The following is a 24,077-nucleotide window of genomic DNA, read 5'->3' as shown; positions in this document are numbered from 1 at the left end:
TTCATAAATCAGCCCCTTTTCAAGATGCTGCAGGAGCCCTTGTTAGCAATAGCACTTAGACTTATATACCGCTTCACAGTGTTTTACTGCCCTCTCTAAGTTGTTTACAGAGTCAGCCTATTTGCCCCCAACAATTTTGGGTCCTCATTTTACGCACCTCAGAAGGAGGGAAGGCTGAGTCAACCTTGAACTGGTCAGGATTGAACTCCTGGCAGTCGGCAGAATCAGCCTGCAATACTGCATTCTAACCACTGCGCATCATGGAAGGAAGGAAGGAAGGAAGGAAGGAAGGAAGGAAGGAAGGAAGGAAGGAAGGAAGGAAGGAAGGAAGGAAAGGGCAATAGCATTTAGACCTATATACCGCTTCACAGTGCTTTCCAGCACTCTCTAAGCAGTTTACAGATCCACCAAAGATTTGGGTCCTCATTTTACTGCCCTCGGAAGGAGGGAAGGCTGAGTCAATCTTGAGCCTAGTGAGATTCGAACTGCCAAATTGCAGGCAGCCAGCAGTCAGCAGAAGTAGCCTGCAGTACTGCACTCTAACCACAGCGCCACCGAGGCTCTGTCTTGTTCCTGTTCAAAAGAGTATAATTTCCCACAAACAATTATAAATAAATCCAACCTTCCCTTAAACAACTTCCATCCACTCAACTCTGATATTTCCTCCGCTGTTTGTTTGGGGTTTTTTTGTTTGTTTGTTTTTCAGCTCTTGGTTCAGGCATTTCCAGATAATAAAGACAGACGATTGTACGGTTTTATTTGACACTTTGGTGTTTGGATTGTTGCTGAATTTATTCCCATTTTCTGTCCTTGCACGGTTTCTGGATAATAATTGAGATCAGATACTTTGGACAGCCACAAGAGGGCAGCATTGCCAACTTAGAAAATTTAGATTTTATTTTTTAACTCTTCAAAAACCATTTCTTTCTTTTCCTCTAGTTACTACCTATTAGATTGTGTTGGTTTTATTCCCACCCACCCCCCACCGGGGAACCTGTTCCAACATTGCTTCCTAGCCCCTTAATAATTTCAGTTTTTAAAAAAATCCTTACTGATGCCTTGTTTTCTTCAGAGTTTCGATTCTCAAAGAACAAGTTTCAATGGTCTTAACTGAAGTAGCCAAGGGGATGAGGGGGAAACTAAACAGAACAGGATCTAAGCCAGGGATGTCAAACTCAAAGCCGAGGGGGCCGGATCCGCCCTGCGGGGTGCTTAGATCTGGCCTGTGGGGCTGCCCTGGAAACAGTAAAGGGCCAGCCCACGGTGTCTCTGCTAGCGAATCGTTTTCGCTGGCAGAGGGTTGCAGGAGGCCATCACAGCCAAAAACGGAGCTCGGGAGCCCGTTTTCGCTGGCAGAATGCTCAGGCCACCACAGGCACTCCAACATGAGTAGAGTAGAGTAGAGTAGAGTAGAGTAGAGTAGAGTAGAGTAGAATAGAATAGAATAGAATAGAATAGAATAGAATAGAATAGAATAGAATAGGAGTAGAGTAGAGTAGAGTAGAGTAGAGTAGAATAGAATAGAATAGAATAGAATAGAATAGAATAGAATAGAATAGAATAGAATAGAATAGGAGTAGAGTAGAATAGGAGTAGAGTAGAGTAGAGTAGAATAGAGTAGAGTAGAGTAGAGTAGAATAGAATAGAAAAGAATAGAATAGAATAGAATAGAATAGAATGGAATGGAATGGAATGGAATGGAATGGAATAGAGTAGAATAGAATAGAATAGAATAGGAGTAGAGTAGAGTAGAGTAGAGTAGAGTAGAGTAGAGTAGAGTAGAGTAGAGTAGAGTAGAGTAGAGTAGAATAGAATAGAATAGAATAGAATAGAATAGAATAGAATAGAATAGAATAGAATAACAGAGTTGGAAGGGACCTTGGAGGTCTTCTAGTCTAACTCCCTACTTGGGCAGGAAACCCTACACCACTTCAGACAAATGGTTATCCAACCTCTTCTTAAAAACTTCCAGTGTTGGAGCATTCAGAACTTCTGGAGGCCAGTTGTTCCACTGATTCATTGTTCTCAGTGTCAGGAAATTTCTCCTTAGTTCTAGGTTGCTTCTCTCCTTGATGAGTTTCCACCCGTTGCTTCTTGTCCTGCCCTCAGGTGCTTTGGAGAATAGCTTGACTCCCTCTTCTTTGGGGCAGCTCCTGAGATCCTGGAAGACTGCTATCATGTCTCCCCATGTCCTTCTTTTCATTAAACTAGAGATACCCAGTTCCTGCAACTGTTCGTCATATGTTTTAGCCTCCAGTCCCCTACTTATCTTTGTTGCTCTTTTCTGCGCTCTTTCTAAAGTCTCCACATCTTTTTTACATCGTGGAGACCAAAACTGGATGCAGTATTCCACGTGTGGCTTTACCAAGGCATTATAAAGTGGTATTAACACTTCACGTGATCTTGATTCTATCCCTCTGTTGATGCAGCCTAGAACTGTGATGGCTAACCTTTTCTGGACCAAGTGCCCAAAGCACGTGTGCGCCCGCCCCCTGCGTATGCACATGTGACCCCCCACATGTGGCCTGTCCCCCCACACATGCATGCACGATCCCCCCTGCACGCACCCCACCCCTGCATATGCACGGCAGAGACCTGGAGACCAGCTAGTGGCAGGAGGCATGGGCGCATGCACGGCAGAACTGAACTGGGGAGATGGCTCGCGTGCCATCAGAGAGGGCACTGTGTGCCACCTCTGGCACGCATGCCATAGGTTCGCCATCACGGGCCTACAACATGAGTGACATTGAGCTGGCCATGCCCATCTTGGGCCCACAAGATCAAACACAACCCTGATGCGGCCCTCAATAAAATTGACTTTGACACCCCTGATCTAAGCCATCTCCTTTGCTTGAACTCCACCCAAGGAAGTTTTAAAAGACCCTCTTCCTTAAAACACTAAACAAAAATGATCCCAGTCAAAAACTACATCTGATGGACCTACAACTGTGTAAGTCTGCAGAAACGCTAGCGGGGTAGAAAAACTGATCATGGAATCATTTCCACAAAAACAAGAGAAAGGGCCATCATTTTCTCACCAATAGTAGCTCACATGCTTAGCCAGACACAGCACTGGCTCATTACAAAGAATGTAAGTATTTCATTATATTTGATTTTTGGTTTGATTTTTGATTTGGTTTTAATGAGGGCGAAGGGGAGGGAGGCTTGGGGGGGCGGCCTTCTGCTTGATCAGAAGGTTTTATCGCATAGCGCCTAGATGGAATCTGTGAAATCGATGCTATAACGATGCTATAAAAGAAGTATCAATAATCTGCTTTGTTTCCAGCCTGCCCTTATGTGGAGTCCTCGATTTACGATGACAATTGGACCAGAATTTCTGTTGATTTACGGGAAGGGGGTGGCAGAACCCAGGGGTGGAGTTAAAAGAGGGATCAGCATAGAATCGTAGCCACAAGCAAGCTAAGTCCAAACACACACACACACCTTGAATTCCATTGTCCCTCATCTGACTTCTAGTAGGTGCTAACCTAAGTTGAGAAGATTCCTGTGCACAGGCTGTTTAGCAATAAATCAGTTTATTTGGGCCTTTCACGCCTAACAGTTGGTGTCTCTAGGACTTTACAATCATTTCTGCCTGCAACTTGATAGCCTATAATCAATCAATAAAAGGGAAACATCCTGTTCTTCTCAGCGGAGCAAAAAGAAACATGTTGTGGCCTGCCAGCAGCCAGCGGATCTGGCAGCAGATTCAGACAGTGAGGAGGTTGGGGAGGAACATGGGCCAGTCCTGAGTCTGAGGAAGGCTCTGATGAGGGCTCTGCGTCTGAGGCAGAGAGGGAGCCAGGGCCGTCTGACAGTTGTCAGCTGCCTTCGGAGTCAGACATCAGTGAGGCAGACGAACAGCTGGAGCCTGTTCCCAGTATGCGCATGCACAGAGTTGCCAGACGAAGGGAACAGCTGAAGAACAAGGGTCGACTTGGGAGTAAGGCCACAGGTGGAGGATGAAGGGCCCCTCCCAGAGGGAATAAAAGAGGAGCGAAAGGGGAGTGGAGTTTGCAGGAGACAATTAGTTCATTCCTGCATTCTTGCCAAGTATTGCAGTGTCCACGCTTGATAAAGGTCAGTAATTGTGAACTATCTTGAAAGTCTGCAGGAGAAGGAAGACTTTCCTGAGAGGAATTCACTGTAAATTAAATAAAAGGGGGTTTTGTCGGGACAAGGATTCTGCTTCGTGGTTTGGGGAAGCCTAGGTTAGAACACCGGTTATAAAAGTCAGAGGGTACAGAACGGAAGAGGTTTAGGGGCGGAAAAAATACTCCTCAATTTACGACTTGTAACTCAGCGACCATTCAAATTATGCCTTTGCCTTAACACGTTGCAGAAAGACGACATAATCTTCATTCTCTACAATATTATAATTTATTTATTTATTTATGGCCATTGTACCGGGCTGTGCATGTCAATGAATGCCTTGCAGCTCACTATTTCCAGTAATTATCAACCCTGCCTGCTTCCAGGCAGAATGGGTCAGGATTTAGGAAAGAAGCTATAATTCTGTGAAGGAATGTCTGCTGTGCTTAGGTTTAATCCCGGACCATTCCAGATGATACACAAGGGCAAGGAGCAACTCATTTTGGCTTGGGGAATCTCACTTCGGATATGCTAAAGGCTTGTCTCAAAACACAAAGTGCAAAAACCTGTTTTTCATAATATTGTATTCTCATTAAAACTCCACTGCTGCTGTGTTGATTTTCTTGCTTAATCCTTAAAAGTTTTCTCAATAATCGATTCCTAAGTCACTTTATACATTTGGCTACTTAAGTGATTCAAAAATATTGGATCGCATTTTGACAGGTATTTTTTCCCCCCGTTTAATCTGTAATTGCAGATCGATCAATCGATCGATTATTGATTTATCATTTCAAATTTATGTAATTATAAATTTATATTATATTGCGATATAACTATGATTTATATTGATATTGTTTCCTGATTGCTATTTGTACCCTATGACTATCATTAAGTGTTGTACCTTATGATTCTTGACAAATGTATCTTTTCTTTTTATGTACACCGAGAGCGTATGCACCAAAGACAAATTCCTTGTGTGTCCAATCACACTTGGCCAATAAAGAATTCTATTCTATTCTATTCTAATCACCCATCTCATATATATGACTTTGGGCGTCTTACAAACCATTAAAAGAAACATAAAGTGAACAAAAACAAACAATACAATTTTTAAAAAAAAGAAATAATATAGAAGAATTAAAAAAAACCATCGTAAAACATACATAAAATATGCATTATTCTGAATCCTAAAGGCAATCTCTGGCCTTTTGTCTTGGCCAATGTTTGCTACAAAAGTGGAAAAGAAGGAACAAACTAAGCTGTGAAAAAACCCCCAGCAATTCTTGAACTTAATTGCACCAAGGAAAACAACTGCCTCCTAAATTAATGAGCCGTGGTGGCACCAGTGGTTAAAATGCAGTATTGCAGGTGTCCGGGTCGTTTCTGAATGAGGGTCATTTTTGACAGCAGGCTAATTCTGCCGACCGCCAGCAGTTTGACCGTAAACGACTCAAGATTGACTCAGCCTTCCATCCTTCCGAGTTCGGTAAAATGAGGACCCAGATTGTTGGGGGCAAGAGGCTGACTCTGTAAACCGCTTAGAGAGGGCTGTAAAGCACTGTGAAGCGGTATGTAAGTCTAAGAGCTATTACTATTAGGAGCCCTGGTGGCGCAGTAATTAGAATGCAGTATTGCAGGCTAACTCTGCCCACTGTCAGCAGTTTGTTCCTAATCAACTCAAAGTTGACTCAGCCTTCCATCCTTCCGAGGTTGGTAAAATGAGGACCCAGATGGTTGGGGGCAAGAGGCTGACTCTGTAAACCGCTTAGAGAGGGCTGTAAAAGCACTGCAAAGTGATATATAAGCCTAAGTGCTATTGCTATTCCTTTTCTCCTTCCTTCCTTCCTTCCTTCCTTCCTTCCTTCCTTCCTTCCTTCCTTCCTTCCTTCCTTCCTTCCTTCCTTCCTTCCAAGTGCTATTGCTACAGAAATCCTTGAGAAGCTATCAGAGATAAGGCCCTTCTTAAGCATCATCTGTGTTTTCTCACATTCTCTAAAGTAGCAAATTGAGACGCACTTAAGCCACCAAAAGGGACCCAAAGCCATTGGGTGGGTATGTTCTCGCTCACCTCGTATGCAACGAAGTCATCAAATTCATCAGCGCATGCAGGAGGCGGCACATCAGGAGTGTATCCCATGGGGCACAGCTGACTGTCTGGATCTGTTGGAGAAAGAGGACAGAGTCAACTAGGCTGCAAAGAGAGTAAGATCATTCTTACATTCTTACATTCTTGGGTTGGAACTCTTGGCTTAGTGACCCAGGACACTGGAACCGTCATAAATATAAGTCAGTTGCCAACCGCCTGAATTTTGATCACGTGACCATGGGGATGCTGCCACGGTCGGGTGAAAAACGCTCATACATCACTTATTTCAGTGCCATTGTAACTTCAAACGGTCACTAAATGAAGGGTTGTTAACAGTGGTGAAATCCAATTTTTTTTACTACCAGTTCTGTGGGCGTGGCTTGGTGGGCGTGGTGTGGCTTGGTGGGAGTGGCTGGTGGGTATGGCAGGGGAAGAATACTGCAAAATCCCCATTCCCTCCCCACTCCAGGGGGAAGGATATTGCAAAATCCCCATTCCCTCCCCACTCCTGGGGGAAGGATACTGCAAAATCCCCATTCCCTCCCCACTCCAGGGGGAAGGATATTGCAAAATCTCCATTCCCTCCCCACTCCTGGGGGAAGGTTATTGCAAAATCTCCATTCCCTCCCCACTCCTGGGGGAAGGATATTGCAAAATCCCCATTCCCTCCCCACTCCTGGGGGAAGGATACTGCAAAATCCCCATTCCCTCCCCACTCCAGGGGGAAAGATATTGCAAAATCTCCATTCCCTCCCCACTCCTGGAAGAAGGATATTGCAAAATCCCCATTCCCTCCCCACTCCAGGGGGAAGGATACTGCAAAATCCCCATTCCCTCCCCACTCCAGGGGAAAGGATATTGCAAAATCCCCATTCCCACCCCACTCCTGGGGGAAGGATACTGTAAAATCTCCATTCCCTCCCCACTCTGGGGCCAGCCAGAGGTGGCATTTGCCGGTTCTCCGAACTACTCAAAATTTCCGCTACCGGTTCTCACGAACCTGTCAGAACCTGCTGGATTTCACCCCTGCCCACCCCCCCACCCCCATGCTGACCTGTCCCTAATTAAGTCTTCTAACGGTGGAAAGAAAAAAACCGAATTGCTTTAAAACTAGGGATTAGAATGTCATAGATAGCGATTATAACTCTATCCAGCTTTTCCGGCTTATCTAGCGATAGTAATACTGTTTATTGCTCTTTGCCATGTGTTGTATTTACATTGTGGAATGCTTGCTCCCCCGCTTAAAGGAAAAGCTTAAAAATAAAATTTGCAGGCGGACGATTAGAACCTGATCACCTGGAATTTTGCGGGTTTTTATAACAGTTCTTGAAGGACTTAAAATTTGCTTTGAACAAGGGAAATAGCTATTTGCGATTTCCAGGGCCAGACCCCGCAGGCCAGATTTGAAGCAATCCATGGGCCGAATTGTTGTGGCCCGTCAGCGGCCTGTGCAGTTAGTAGCTGATTCGGACAGCGAGGAGACTGGTGTGGTGCTGCGCCAGCAGCCTGTGCAGCTGGCACTCGAGTCAGACAATGAGGAGGCTGGAGAAGAGGCAGGGATTCAGCCAGGGCCTTCAGAACCTCCAGAAGCTTCCATAAGTGAAGAGGAAGAAGAGGAGGAGCCTCTTCTCGATGCACGGGCGCGCAGAGCTGTTAAAAGGCAGGAGTGGCTCCTCAGGAGGAGGTCTCCTCGAGAGTAAGGCTTGGGGCTAATTGGCCACTCCCTTAGCCTACTTAAGGAGGAACGCCGACTGAAGCAATTTGCAGGGAACAACTTTAGTTCACTCTCCTTTGTGACTTGATCTTAGTTCTCTGCAAATTGCTTCTGGGCTTTCTGCCAACCATAGTAAGATTACGATTATTTATTGTTTGGATTCTTGTAGGCTGTTAAGAAAGTTAATTAACAGCCTTTGTTTGAAAAAGACTGATTTAATTTAGTAAACTAAGGTTTGTACAGACTTTGTGTGTGCTGCGTTCTTTGGGGTCCGTAGCTGGGGCAGAACACGGATTTGGCCTGCGGGCCTTGAGTTTGACACACTGCCCTGTCGTAGATCATCCACTTATTCTCATCTGATCGTAGCCATTTATTCAGTCTGAAGCACCGTGGATGACAGCAGATGCAAAGGCTAATTAGGTATTCCAGATGAAAAATGTCTCCGCTTCCAGCATCTGAATTGAAATTGACCTCCCAGGAGGACGTAACTAGAAGCATCAAGAGGTTCATTCTAATCACCAAATGCTGGATTCCCGCTTAACGGGCCTAACAGAAGGTTAGTTTCTCCCCAAATGTTTCAGGAAAATATGGAAGAAGAAAAGGACACTGTTCATCCTCTACTACATATACAGTGATGGGATTCAGCCGGTTCTCTCCAAATTGGGCGAACCGGTAGCGGCGACTGTGGGAGGCTCCGCCCACTAGCCCAGACATAATGCACAAGTACTGCGGATGCGCAGACGGCCGTGTGCATGCTCAGATGAGGCGCATGAGAGTGAAGCGCGAGCGCACACACACACACATTTGTGAACTGGTAGGGAAGATAAGTGAATCCCGCCGCTGTACAGGTAGTCCTTGAGTTATAACAGTTCATTTAGTGACCATTCCAAGTTATAACAGTACAGAAAAAAAGTGACTTATGTATAGCTGTTTTTCACACAACCATCGCAGCGTTCCCCGTGGTCACGTGATTGAAATTCAGATGCCTGGCAAATGACTCGTATTTACGACGGTTGCAGTGTCCCGGGGTCAGGTGATCCCCTTTTGCGACCTTCTGACAAAGCCAAGTCAACGGGGAAAGGCCGATTCATTCAACAACCGTGTGGCTAACTGTAGTTTTTACTGACTAAACGACTCCAGTGATTTTTTGCCTTCCCAACTGTGACAAGAAAGATTGTACAATAGAGGCAAAACTCACCTAACGAACGTCTCATTTAGCAACAGCAATTTTGGGCTCAAAATTGTGGTCACAAGTCAAGGATCACCGTATTTGTACTACCCTGGATGGTATATGTTAAATAAAGATGGAAAGACTTTCAAGACTTAACTTTCTCCAATCTTGGCTTAGCAGGTCATTTTGAAAACAGGGACTATGGTTTAATATTACACAAGCTTTGATTAAAGATTCATTTTTTAAAAAATGCCCTGAAGATCCCTCTAAACCAGGGGTCAGCAACCTGCGGCTCTGGAGCCGGATGTGGCTCTTTCACCCTTCTGCTGTGGCTCCCTGTCACTCAAAATATGTGTCTCCACTACCAATGTGTGACACCCGCCGACATGCAATTTATTGAGCTTTTCAACCCCTGGTAGGCCAACCATGGATAAATCCAAGAAAAGAAAAGTTTCAGAAGAAAACAGAACATTTAATTCAACTACATATGCTAATTTTGTGGCTGCTCAAAAAATAGTCAGGCACGGGAAGGGTTTTGTGGCTCCCGGTGTTTTCTTTTCTGTGGGAAACGGGTCCAAATGACTCTTTGAGTGTTTAAGGTTGCAGACCCCTGCCCTAAACCAGTGTTGGCGAACCTTTTCGGCATCGAGGCAGCTGCTCTTCCGGTTTCTGGCATTCCTGCACATGTGAAGACCAGCTGGCCGGCACGCTGGAACCCGGAAGAGCAGCACGCGACAGTTCGCATGCCCGGAGAGATGGCTCTGCGTGCCACTTCTGGCACACGTGCCATAGATTCGCCATCACGGCCCTAAACCTTGGCCAATTTTCCCCAAAACTGGAATGCACTCCTAACCTGGTGCAATAGGAAAAGGTTTGGTCTCAGTCTATCAAATTGATCCTTCCTCTCTGTTCGTCTTGTTTTAAAGAGCCATGAATTTTCAAGAAACGGGTTTAGAATATCCCATCATTGTTATCATTGCCCCCCAAATCAGGATCTGGGACAGGGGTCGGCAACCTTAAACACTCAAAGAGCCACAAAGGTCCTAACCGGAAGCCCCCCATTCAATTCTGGAGCCGACCGGAAGTCCGGTTCCCCCACCATAGAGTCTCCTCCTAGCACGGCATCCTTTTTCCTCTACCTGTCCTAACCAAAAGCCCTATCAATTGTGGAGCCGACTGATGACAGAGAGCTGCAGCAGAGGGATGAAAGAGCCACATGCGGCTCCAGAGCTGCGGGTTGCCGACCCCTGATCTGGGAGAAGAAGGAAGGGCCTCTTCCAAGTTGTGGGTGTATTTTCTGATCCACCTGTACAAAAAAGAAGAAGAAACCGACCTCCGTTTCTGATTGCAGAAATCCCTCGACAGAAGTCTTCAAAGCTGATCACGCCAAGCCCAATAGGGTCCAAGAACTTGATCAAATCCTTCACCTGCAAACAGAGACACAAATCAGACTTGTTGTGCAACAGATAAAAAAATGTAATTCAAGCTTCAGCCTCGCACGACGCACTTTCAGTTTTTTTCCTAAACAGTCCCAACGATGGGCATAAAATGTGCTTCAAGTTCATAAATATAAATGAACACAATTTGGCTGTAAATTGCACTCATTAGATAATCAGGTGCACGATGTACACAATGACTTAAAATTACATCACTTTCATTTAAAAGACATTCAGGCCCAAAAGATAAACCCCCTCCCCTTCTCGCCAATTAGTCCACAAAATCAAGGTTTTGGTAAATTCAAAAGGGTTTTTTTTCTCTCGCTCTCTTTTTAGCTATTTTAACGAAGTATATAAATTGGACATAAATAATGAATGCGCATATTTAAACCGCCGTTATCATTCCTTAAATTTACAGTTATATATTCCCAATATGGGTTATTATTTTCCCCTAATTGTAGCGCTGGTGGAGTTTGCAAATGTTTGTTGGATAGATTTGTTCTTTATTATTATTATTGCCAATGTTTTATTGAGATGTTGCTCGTTTGCATAAGCAAAAAGAGAAACTTTCAAAAGGATTTAAGGTAATTCTTGACTTACAACCATTCATTTTTTCTTTCTTTATTATTGATTTTTGTATTGTTTTTTTTTCTGTTACTCTTTAACAATAAAAATACAATAAAAAATTAAAAAAAAACAACAACCATTCATTACCGTGTTTCCCCGAAAATAAAACTCTGTCTTATATTTTTTTGAACCCTGAAATAAGCGCTTGGCCTTATTTTCGGGGAGGTCTTATTATTTTGGGGCACATGGAGCAAGACGGGGCTCCTCTTACCATCTTACCTGATTTCCAACTCTTGTCTCCCAAAACCTTAACCAGAGGAAATAGCGGAGACTGGCTGTGCCTGCGTTTAAATATTTTCGGGAAGGGCTTAAAAGCCCGACTGAGCCTATTATCCGAGGTCATCTTATTTTTTGGGAAACAGTGACTGTTAGAAGTGACGGCACCGAAAAAAACAACTTATGACTGTTTTTTACACTTACGACCGTTGTAGCATCCCCATGGTCACGGGAGTTATATTCCAATGACTCACATTTATGACGAACACAGAGTCCCGGAGTTACGTGATCCCGTTTTGCAACCTTCGGACAAGCAAAATCCAAGGGGAAGCCAGATTCACTTCGCAACCATGTTCCTATAACTTAAACAACTGCAGGGATTCACTTAACAACTCCTGGCAAGCAAGGTCATAAAATGGGGCAAAACTCATTTAGCAGTCTCACTTAGCGACAGAAATTTTGGGATCAATTGTGGTCATAAGTCAAGGACTATCTGTACTTAACCATCGGAGCAGTGTTCTCATGAAGGAGAGCTACACCCTCCTTCAGTCCTGTGAATCTAGGCCAGTGGTGGGATTCAGCCGGTTCGCACCACTTCGGGAGAACCGGTTGTTAACTTTCTGAGCAGTTTGGCAAACTGGTTGTTGGAAGAAATCATTAGGGCAGAGAACCGGTTGTTAAATTACTTGAATCCCACCACTGATCTAGGCTATGTTTTTTTTTAAATCCTGATTCGTAGCTTAGCTCGTTACGCAAACCCAAATCAAGTCTGATTTCATCTAAAAAACAGATGATTAAAAGATGATTAAACTCTGCCAAGGACCTTGGAGTACTCATCTCAAATGATCAAAGTGCCAGAGCTCACCGTAACAGCATTGCCAAAAAGGCATTAAGAGCTGTTAACCTAATCTTACGAAGCTTCTTCTTTGGTAATATTGTACTGCAAACTAGGGCATACAAAACCTTTGCCAGACCATTTCTTGAATACAGCTCATCTGCTTGGAATCCACACTATATATTGGACATTAATACAACTGAGTGAGTCCAGAGGTATTTCACGAGAAGAGTCCTCCACTCCTCTACTCACAACAGAATCCCTTATGCCACCAGGCTTGAAATTTTGGGCTTGGACAACTTAGAACTACGCCGCCTTCGGTCTGACCTAAGTGTAGTACACATAATTGTCTGCTACAATGTCCTACCTGTCAATGACTACTTCAGTTTCAACCGCAACAATACACGAGCACACAATAGACACAAACTTAAGGTAAACCGCTCCAAACTCGATTGCAGAAAATACGACTTCAGCAACAGAGTGGTCAATGCCTGGAATGCACTACCTGACTCTGTGGTTTCTTCCCCAAACCCCAAAAACTTTAACCTTAGACTGTCTACTGTCGACTTCACCCCATTCCTAAGAGGTCTGTAAGGGGGCGTGCATAAGAGCACCAGCGTGCTTACCATCCCTGTCCTACTGTCCCCCATTTATTCGTATCCATTTCCTGTATTCATAATCATGTTTATATTTATATATGTTATCTAATACGTGCTTGACAAAATAAATAAATAAATAAATAAATAAATAAATAAATAAATAAATAAATAAATAAATGGAAGGCAGCTTAATCATCAGCAGCGTGTGATTATAAAGATGCCATGCACAGGATCTCACTTCTTCAGCCATGAATCAAACAGGGTGGATTATGCCTTCCTTAGTAATTGGGGGGATCATCTTGGCCAATTATTGTACGGATTACTGTAGCTAACAGCTGCAAAGCTTTGAAACGACATTACATAAACGGGTGAGAAATTATCTGGGCGATGAAAACCCAGAAAGTCTCTCCCCGACCCACTTTTTAAAGCTTACAAGCATTTTCATTTAAAATATCATTTTAAAAGAATATTTTGATTGCCGAGGCTTTAGTGGAAGAATTGGGCAATTTGTCAGGATTCCCCAATTATAGGGACTTTATAGTAGTAAAAAAAAAAACCATCCTTGAGTCTGCAGCTGTAGATAATAACACTTTTATAATGCTGCAGCAATTAGCGGGAAAAAGAAGAGAGAAGAGGGAAAAAATCACAGGTTAGCAAAGATTAGGAGACTGGGAGAGAAAGACGAAGCAGGGAAAGAGATATAATTAGCCTTTTTCTGAAACAAAAAATATTCCAATTCTGCATGATGGGGCAAAATAGAACCGAGAGCTTCTTACACAGGCCAAACAAATAAAACGGGAAAGATGCAGTGTTGTATCTGGAGATGTGTACTGAACAATGCAACAAATGTGATCGAACACACTCATTACAATGTAGTCGTTGTGATATATGTTTTTGAACAATCAGCCACCCAGAAGAGTTGCTGAGATGGGTGGCTACAGAAATCAGTCAATCGATCAAACAAATAAATAAAAAAAGGTAGACCAGATTAGATTAGATTAGATTAGATTAGATTAGATTACTCTAAGAGTAGAGTAGAATAGAATAGAATAGAATAGAATAGAATAGAATAGAATAGGAGTAGAGCAGAGCAGAGCAGAGCAGAGCAGAGCAGAACACAACAGAACAGAATAGAATAGAATAGAATAGAATAGAATAGGAGTAGAGTAGAGTAGAGAAAAAATAGAATAGAGAAAGAATAGAATAGAATAGAATAGAATAGAACAGAACAGAACAGAACAGAACAGAACAGAACAGAACAGAACAGAATAGAATAGAATAGAATAGAACAGAACAGAACAGAATAGGAGTAGAGTAGAGTAGAGTAGAGAAAAAATAGAATAGAATAGAATAGAATAGAATAGAACAGAACAGAACAGAACAGAACAGAATAGGAGTAGAATAGAGAAGAGTAGAGTAGAGTAGAGTAGAGTAGAGTAGAGTAGAGAAAAAATAGAATAAAGAATAGAATAAAGAATAGAATAGAATAGAATAGAATAGAATAGAATAGAATAGAATAGAATAGAATAGAATAGAACAGAACAGGAGTAGAGTAGAGTAGAGTAGAGTAGAGTAGAGTAGAGTAGAGTAGAGTAGAGTAGAGTAGAGTAGAGTAGAGTAGAGTAGAGAAAAAATAGAATAAAGAATAGAATAGAATAGAATAGAATAGAATAGAATAGAATAGAATAGAATAGAATAGAACAGAACAGAACAGAACAGAACAGAACAGAACAGAATAGGAGTAGAGTAGAGTAGAGTAGAGTAGAGTAGAGTAGAGTAGAGTAGAGTAGAGTAGAGTAGAGTAGAGTAGAGTGAAAAATAGAATAGAGAAAAAAAACTTGTTCACTGTTAGGAAGTTTCTCCTTAATTCCAGGTTGCTTCTCTCTTTACTTAGTTTCCATCTATTGTTTCTTGTCCTGCCTTCAGGCGTTTTGGAAAATAAGTTGACCACCCTCTAGTTCGTTTAGTGACCGTTCAAAGTTACAATGGCACTGAAAAAAAGTGACTTATGACCATTTTTCAGAGTTACGACCTTTGCAGCATCCTCATGGCCTGTGATCAAAATTCAGATGCTTGGCAACTGACTCACATTTATGACGGTTGCAGTGTCCCGGAGGTCATGTGTTTGATCCCCTTTTGCGACCTTCTGACAAGCAAAGTCAACGGGGAAAGCCAGATTCACTTAACAACTGGGTTACCTAATTTATCAAACTGCAGTGTTTCGCTTAACAACTTTGGCGAGAAAGGTCGTAAAACGGGGCAAAACTCACTGAACAAATGTCCTGCTTAACCACAGAAGTGTTGGGGTCCATTGTGGTCATAAGTCGAGGATGACCTGTAAATTCTGATCAGCCTCCAAGGCAGTAGTGGGATTCAAATCCTGGCTCTACCACTTCGCTATTGGGAGCGTGTGGGCGCACGGGGCACTTCTGCACATGCGCAGAGTGTTTTTTGAAAAAAGTTTTTTATTTTGTTTAAAACATAAAAGACATCTTTTCGAAAACGAAGCATTGATCTGGTCACAAATTAAAACAAATCACTACCAAATCTTAATTTTCAATTAACGCAACTTAATATTTTACACAGTTATTTCCCTCTATTCTATCTATTTAACTATGCCATTATCCCAAAAACCCGTTACTTAAATCTTAAATCCTAACCAAATATCGTTCCATTTTTCTCTTTCTTTTTGCTTAGATGGATGTATTTTAACAATATAAATCATTACAGTTATTGTAAGCATTTAAAATATATTTTAACTATTACTCCCAGTATAATCATCTTCATTACTTTACTATTAATCCTAGCACAATCATTTCATTTTTACTGTTCCCAACATAATCATTTTTATTTTTTGGCTGTTAATTCCAGCATAATCATTTTATTTTTACTGCTGAACTCACGCAGACCGTTTTTGATGACCTCTGGGTGGGCGGACAGAGACTCCCACCCAAACCAGGGTGAACCAGTAGCAACCCACCCGTTCCGAGGACATCATAAGGAGAAGAAAAAAAAATCCACGGCTCCGATTCGAACATCATCCAAGTTAAAAACAGCCCCTGGGGCAAGATAAGAATGACAAACCAGTGAAGCCTCATGCAGCCACGGGCATCTCTCTTTGACTCCAGAGAAAGTGGGGTCAAAAATTGTGGTCCATTTTTAAAAACATTAGAATGTCCAGAAAATGAACGGATTTAACATGAGCCCTTAAAGAGAAAGCAAACTGAGTATTATATGATATGGGAAGTATTTTATCAATGGTTGGAGAATAAAAAGAGAGTCTGGAAATGAAGACGACTAAGAGAATAAGTAGAAAATATAGTAAGATAAAGATGTAAGTAAGATGAAAACTGTTTGTGTGTGAAGAGAAGAATGATATTCAATGTTAATATGGTATTATTACTAAAAAGATACTAAGAAGAAAATGGGGAGGTTTACGATATTCAAATGTTTAATATATTGTAATATTAATGTTAACGTGAATGTGAAAGAGGTGACAAAGGAGGAATGATGACGCACAGAGATGTTTGTACTAGGGGTGAAATGCTACCAGTTTGCTCAGTTTCGACGAACCGGTAGCAGCAACAGCGTGAGGCTCCGCCCACCCGCTTGGACATCATTAATTCCTGGTTTTAACCAGGAAGTCACCTGTTTTTGACCCTCTGGGCATGGGCAGAAGGCTTCACGCATGCACAGAGGGTCCTGTTAGGAAATGAGTATTATCTACCTTGTTGGGTCGGCATTATATAAACCATCAATATAGCTTTAAGACTGCTGTATTGCATCATACTGTGTCCTGATTGGTTAGCTCTGTAGCCAATCTCCTTAAGAGGGAGCTAGAAACATGGTTTGTTTCTCAAAGAGAAACAAATGTACTGTATGCAAACAGTAGCATACATATCTCTGTATGCTACTGTTTGCAAATCCAGAAGAACTGTTTATTGTGAATGACTACGACGACTGGTAAGAAGACTTTGTTATTGGATTATCCCTGGACTGTCGTTTTGCTATCTCCTGCTTTATATGTGTATGACCTGGACTGTTTATTGGACTGTGCCTTACTATTTCCTGAAAGAAAACACAACTCATTGTATCTGTCTGTTGACTGTGTTTATTCGTACCTACTCTCAATCGCTTTCATGTGTACACCCTTGCTATTCAAGGGTTACTCTGCGAATTCCTCAACAGGTCCAAAACAGGGGTGAAATCCAGCAGGTTCTGACAGGTCCTGGAGAACAGGTAGCGGAAATATTGAGCAGTTCGGAGAACCGGCAAATACCACCTCTGGTTGGCCCCAGAGTAGGGTGGGAATGGAGATTTTGCAGTATCCTTCCCCTGCCATGCCCACCAAGCCACACCCACAGAACCAGTAGTAAAAAAAATTGGATTTCACCACTGGTCCAAAATTAGGTGTGACGATGGCGCGCACACACTTCCGAGCCGGTAGGGAAGGTAAGTAGATTTCACCCCTGGTTTCATACCCAGATGATACACTGCATAAGGAAGAATTAAAGAATAAAAACCCTTTACCCCCCCCAAAAAAAAAGTGTGGTCCATTTTTGCATTGCAGGGAAGGTATCAAAGACAGCTGTGGATGTCATGAGCCTTGCAGAAGCTCAAGGCACCCATTTGAGACCTTTAACAGTCCTGACCCCCTCCTGCAAACAGAACCTGATCTTGTCCCTTTATTGGGGGGGAGGGGCAAGCGTGATCTTCAACCTGTCAATCAAAGCCACTCAAGGCCATCAAGGGGTCGGAGGTGGCGGCCCTTGTTGCATTATTGGGCTCTGTGGTGACTGAACAAAGTCATCACAAAGTGACTCATTTCAACCTTCACAAATGCTGTTTTGGCTCAGCTTTTTTTTTTCCCCGTCGTGTTTTAACTTATGCAGGCAAAAAGCATCACAGGAAAAGCAAGGGTGACCACGCAACTTATCGCATAGTGTGTGTGTGTGGTGGGGCGAATGGGAGTACAGATCTTACTGTTCTTGTGATTTTTCTGTGGAAAGTTTTGCTTACGAAAAAGCAAAATGCAAATGCACCTCTTCCAACCAGGGGAAACTGATGGTGGTTTCCAAGATGATGCATCTCTCAAATAACAGCAACACAGCAAAATATCCATCCATCTCTTTCTGTCTTTTTCCCTCTCTCTCTCTCTCGTCTGTCTCTATCTATCTCCATCTCTCTCTACATCCACCCACCCACCCATCCATCCATCCATCCATTCACCCATCCATCCATCCACCCATCCATTCACCCATCCATTCACTCATCCATCCATCCATCCCTCCCCTCCCTCCCTCCCTCCATCCATTCACCCACCCACCCATCCATCCATCCCTCCCTCCCTCTCTCCACCCACCCACCCATCCATCCATCCATCCATTCACCCATCCACCCATCCATCCAACAATCCATCCATCCATCCATCCAACAATCCATCCATCCATCCATCCACACACCCATCCCTCCATCCATCCCTCTATCCATCCATCTATTCACCCATCCATACATCCATACATCCCTCCATCCATCCACCCATCCATCCATCCATTCACCCATCCATCCATCCATCCATCCATCCACCCATCCATACATCCATACATCCACCCATCCATTCACCCATCCATCCATCCATTTACCCATCCATACATCCATACATCCACCCATCCATTCACCCATCCATCCATCCATTCACCCATCCATCCATCCATCCCTCCATCCATCCATTCACCCACCCATCCATCCCTCTATCCATCCATCCATCCACCCATCCATCCATCCATTCACCCATCCATCCATCCATCCCTCCATCCATCCATTCACCCACCCATCCATCCCTCTATCCATCCATCCATCCATTCACCCATCCATCCATTCACCCATCCATACATCCATACATCCATCCATCCATCCATACATCCACCCATCCATTCACCCATCCATCCATCCATTCACCCATCCATCCATCCATCCCTCCATCCATCCATTCACCCACCCATCCATCCCTCTATCCATCCATCCATCCATTCACCCATCCATCCATTCACCCATCCATACATCCATACATCCATCCATTCACCCATCCATACATCCATCAATTCACCCACCCATCCATCCCTCTATCCATCCATCCATCCATCCATCTTGTCCATTTACAATCTCTATCTCCATTTCCCTGTCTCACTTAGCAACAGAAATTTGGGGCTCCGTTGTGGTCGTAAGCCAAGGACTACCTATCTTTCTTGCATTTTCCATGCTTAGGCATGGCCAATGTGGGACAGACAAACATACTTTTCACAGACCTAAGCTTCCACCCAGCAGATGCGTTGATAACTAGGAAAAAAACGTTTCTGTAATTAATGTTCATATTATCAACTATTGGGCCGTCTTACATGCAATAGCAAGGAAAAGGTACAGTATAGTGCAGCCTTTATTGTCATTGTACATCATGTATATAACGAAATTGGTTAGAATTAAAAGGTGGCAGATTCTTCTCAGGATGAGAGTTAAAATTATCTTGAGAAAGCCCTATTTAGGGGGAAAACTGAAGAAATGTGAGCAAGCTATGATTTCCCACCTTCCTGCCCCAAAACGCAGCGGTGCATAGGATTCCTGGAAGAAAAAACAAGCACCACCCATCCTAAATCAAGGCCTTTGGCTATATGGATTTAACTTGGCACCTGAGAAAAGCAGGACGGGGTAGCCTCTCAAAGCACAAGATTTGAGACCAGGAAAGGGAAGGGTTGAATTCCACCCAAAACATACAAAGGAGCTTCAGAGGGCAGGCCAGCAGCCTATACCAAAAGCAGACTACTGGGGAACTCCCTAGTAGCTAGATCCGTCTTCCATTCATAGAGAGGACTTTGCATCTCGACGCTAATCCAAAGAAGCCAGATATTTTTGTCATTTTTTAAATTATGGGGCCAAATAGATATATATTCTTTTAATTGTTTTTAATGTTTGTATTTTATGTTTCTTATTTGTGGCTGTACACCGCCCTGAGTCCTCCGGGAGAAGGGCGGTAAATAAATAAATAAATAAATAAATAAATAAATAAATAAATAAATAAATAAGAATTTGTCTGTCCCCGGGACCGCAACTGGAGGACGCCAAGGTCACATGTTTGCACAACAGGGGAGGGGAGGGGAGGGGAGGGGAGGGGAGAGGAGAGGAGAGGAGAGGAGAGGAGAGGAGAGGAGAGGAGAGGAGAGGAGAGGAGAGAGTTGGAAGGGACTTTGGAGGTCTTCTAGTCCAATCCTCTGTTTAGGTAGGAAACCCTACACCATTTCAGACAAATGATTATCCAATCTCTTCTTAAAAACTTCCAGTGTTGGAGCATTCGCAACTTCTGGAGGCAAGTTGTTCCATTGATTCATTGTTCTGTCAGGAAATTTCTCCTTAGTTCCTTTGTTCCTTGATGAGTTTCCACCCATTGCTTCTTGTCCTGCCCTCAAGTGCTTTGGAGAATAGCTTGACTCCCTCTTCTTTGTGGCAGCCCCTGAGATATTGGAACATTGCTATCATGTCTCCCCTAGTCCTTCTTTTCATTAAACGAGACATACCCTATTCCAGCAACCGTTCTTCATATGTTTTAGTCTCCAGTCCCCTAATTATCTTTGTTGCTCTTCTCTGCACTCTTTCTAGAGTCTCCACATCTTTTTTACATCGTGGCGACCAAAACTGAATGCAGTTTGCAGATGATGAATGAGGGCAAGTCACTATGAGATGAGATGGTGACTTCATAGCCAAGTCCTGGTCACTTTTTTGGGAACAGAAGAAAAGTGGTTTTTCCATGCTTTCTTCTCCTGGGATGTTTTTTTTTTCCCCACTTCCCAATCTGGCCTACAGCCCTGGTAGAGCCTCCCTCTCTCCAAGTTCATCCCATTTGGCTTTCCAAGATCAACCACAGTCTGCATCGTATTTCTAGCCACAACATGGAAGTGATTTGCCATGGATTTCTTCTGGAGTTGTTCTCTTCTTCTCAGTCTGTGCTCAGCTCTGGGACTCTTTGGTAGCCAGCCTTTCTTTCTTTTTCTCTTTCTTTCTTTCTTTCTTTTTCTTTCTTTCTTTCTTTCTTTTTTCTTTCTTTTCTTTCTTTCTGTTCTTTCTTTCCTTCCTTCCTTCCTTTCTTCCTTCCTTCCTTCCTTCCTCTCCTTTCTTTCATCTTTTCCTTCCTTCCTTCCCTTCCCTTCTTTCTTTTTCTTCCTCCCTCCCTCCCTTCTTTTTCTTTCTTTCTTTCTTTCTTTCTTTTCTTTTATCATTTCTTTCCTTCCTTCCTTCCTCTTCCTTTCTCTCTTCCTTTCTTTCATCTTTTCCTTCCTTCCTTCCCTTCCCTTTTCTTTTTCATCCTCCCTTCTTTTTCTTTTCTTTTTCTTTCTTTCTTTCTTTTCTTTTATCATTTCTTTCCTTCCTTCCTCTTCCTTTCTCTCTTCCTTTCTTTCATCTTTTCCTTCCTTCCTTCCCTTCCCTTTTCTTTTTCATCCTCCCTTCTTTTTTTTCTTTTTCTTTTTCTTTCTTTCTTTTCTTTTATCATTTCCTTCCTTCCTTCCCTTCTTTCCTTCCTTCCTTTCATTTTTTCCTTCCCTTCCTTCCTTCCTCTCTTCCTCTTTCTTTCTCTTTCATCTTTTCCTTCCTTCCCTTCCCTTCCTTTCTTTCTCTTTCTTCCTCCCTCCTTTTTCTTTTCTTCTTTTTCTTTCTTTCTTTCTTTTTTCTTTCTTACTTACTTACTTACTGTACTTACTTAGTTATAAAATTTATTGACTGCCCGTCTACAAGGTAACATATATCCAACTGGCCAACGCTGCCTAGCTTGCAAGGAACAGATCCTCTTGGAGGAAAAGTCTACCTAGGTGCTTACTAAGAGCCCATGTTGATTAGATGACACATGATCAATGGATCAAGGCAAAGATCCAGCTCCCTTGAGGAGTCCGTAAAGGGATTTCCTCTCTTGGAAAAGGTGAGGAGGAGGAGGAGGATCAGTTGCAAGGAGGGTGGCCTGAATTACATTGGCGATGGAGATACTGTTTGAAGACCTGAAAGAGACCTAAAACGAGACTAAAACGGTTGCAAAATCGGGCACAATTCACTTAACAACCCCCCTTGCTCAGCAACGGGAAATTCTGCTCCCAATTAAGGTTGTAATTCAAGGACTGCCTGTAGTATGAATATTTGGAATTGCACGTTCACCACTATGCAACCGATGTCTCTCTGTTAACCTAAAATGCTCTCGAACTCAAGACGGAAGAGTCTTATTCCATTCTGGCCCCGTTTACACGTAGTCCTCGACTTGTAACAGTTCATGTAGTGACCGTTCGAAGTTACAACGGAACTGAAAAAAAAGAGACTTATGACCGCTTTTCACACTTATGACCGTTGCAGCATCCCCAGGGCCACGAAATTTGCATTCGGATGCTTGACCACTGACTCACATTTTACGACGGTCGCCGTGTCCCGCGAGTCACGCGATCCCCTTTTGCGACCTTCTGACAAGCAAGAGACAACGGGAATGGGGGGGGGAAGGCAGATTCACTTAACAACCGTGTCTCTAACTTAACACCCGCAGCGATTCACTTAACAAACATGGCAAGTGAAGTCGTAAAACAGGGCAAAATTCACTTAACCGAACATCTGTCTCTCTCTCTCTCTCTCTCTCTCTCTCTCTCTCTCTCTCTCTCTCTCTCTCTCTTTCTCTCTCTCTTTAGCAACATCAATTCCCGGGCTCCAATTGTGGTCGTAAGTCAAGGACTGCCTGCATAACTTCTCCTGCAGGGAGGGAGGGAGGGAGGGATAGTCTTTGCAATGTTTGTAAAAAGGACTTGACGGAAAACAGAACCTGCTTCCCCTTGTCTGTAAACCTAACCACGCTGGCTTTATGCAGAAATATTTACTCCCAAGCGAAACCACATGAGCTCACAGAGAGACCAAAGGTTTGATAACCAAGCTCAGGTTGTCTGGAGAATAATCCTTGCACTGCAGCTTCTGTTTCAAAGGGGGTGGGGGAATTACAGAAAGGTTTCTGTTCCTCATACAGGGCCCTCCCTCCATCTTAAGAGACACGCATACCAATTCCACCTTTGCTATGCAGACTTGGGAGGGGGAAAGGAACAAGACGGGGGTTTTAACGAAGCCTGAAACTTAGAGAGAGGGAGAGAGGGAAAAAAAAAAGGAAAGGAAAGGGCCATCTAACCAGGAAAAGAAAAACATTCTTGATTGCTTAACCACAAAACCGCAACATCAAAACAGGGAGCACGAAATGAATGGGTGTTGCCTAACACAAAATAACGCGTCTCTCTTGCCAAGCTTGGAACGTTGAACGGGCTTCGAACTTGAATGAAGGTGCTCTGGGTTTTTTTATTAATTTTTTTTTTACTAATGTTTTTTTACTAAGGTAAGGTAAAGGTAAAGGTTCCCCTCGCACATACGCGCTAGTCGTTCCCGACTCTAGGGGGCGGTGCTCATCTCCTTTTCAAAGCCGAAGAGCCAGCGCTGTCTGAAGACGTCTCCGTGGTCATGTGGCCGGCATGACTCAACGCCAAAGGCCCACGGAACGCTGTTGCCTTCCCACCAAAGGTGGTCCCTATTTTTCTACTTGTATTTTTTACGTGCTTTCGAACTGCTAGGTTGGCAGAAGCTGGGACAAGTAAGGGGAGCTCAACCCGTTCCGCGGCACTAGGGATTCAAACCGCTGAACTGCTGACCTTTCGATCAACAAGCTCACCGTCTTAGCCACTGAGCCACCACATCCCTATATGGCTTAGGTCCAGGGTATTTGCAGGACCATCTCCTACCCGCCTCCCACCGTCCTCTCCGCTCACACAGGGCTGCCCTCCTCAGGGTACCGTCGACCAGACAATGTCGGCTGGCGACGTTCAGGGGTCGAGCGTTCTCTGTGGGCGCTCCTGCCCTCTGGAATGAGTTACCCACCGAGCTCCGTACGGCCCCTGACCTCCGCTTCTTCCGTCGAAGCCTAAAGACTTGGCTGTTTCAACAAATGGGCTGATTCTGATTCTTGGGTTTTATTATTTATCTGTCCCTGTTTTAATTGGTTTTTAATTAGGATTTTCTTTTATTATTATATGTTTTTTAACTTGTGTTCGCCGCCCTGAGTCCTTTGAGAGAAGGGTGGCATATAAATATTTGTAAATAAATAAATAAATATGTTTTTTACTAATGGGTTGTAGCCAAAAGAGAATAAGGGGAGGGGGGGCAGGGGAAGCTCAGACAGGAAACTTCAGGTTGTCCAAAGCAGGAAGAAGTACCAATAGAAGAGAATATTTGTAGCTCAGGTTTGAACTGTGG

At 43.4% G+C, this 24,077-nt stretch overlaps 1 protein-coding gene across 3 annotated transcripts in view; it reads right to left on the bottom strand.

Moving 5' to 3' along the window:
• The window catches only part of RAB11FIP3 (RAB11 family interacting protein 3), an 89,987-nt gene that overhangs the window by 52,003 nt on the left and 13,907 nt on the right, over positions 1–24,077 (bottom strand). For all 3 annotated transcript variants that reach the window (XM_060692949.2, XM_060692950.2, XM_060692947.2), the window contains exons 2-3: positions 10,397–10,490; positions 6,161–6,252 (exon numbers count right to left, since the gene is read on the bottom strand). In XM_060692949.2, the coding sequence (XP_060548932.1) occupies positions 6,161–6,252; positions 10,397–10,490 (186 nt within the window). The remainder of the gene's footprint in view (positions 1–6,160; positions 6,253–10,396; positions 10,491–24,077) is intronic.

The sequence above is a fragment of the Pantherophis guttatus genome, chromosome 14 (assembly GCF_059756535.1).
Source record: "Pantherophis guttatus breed Tessera chromosome 14, ASM5975653v1, whole genome shotgun sequence".
NCBI lineage: Eukaryota > Metazoa > Chordata > Lepidosauria > Squamata > Colubridae > Pantherophis > Pantherophis guttatus.
The sequence above is the reverse complement of the archived record's forward strand: the minus strand, read 5'-3'. Positions and strand labels throughout refer to the sequence as shown.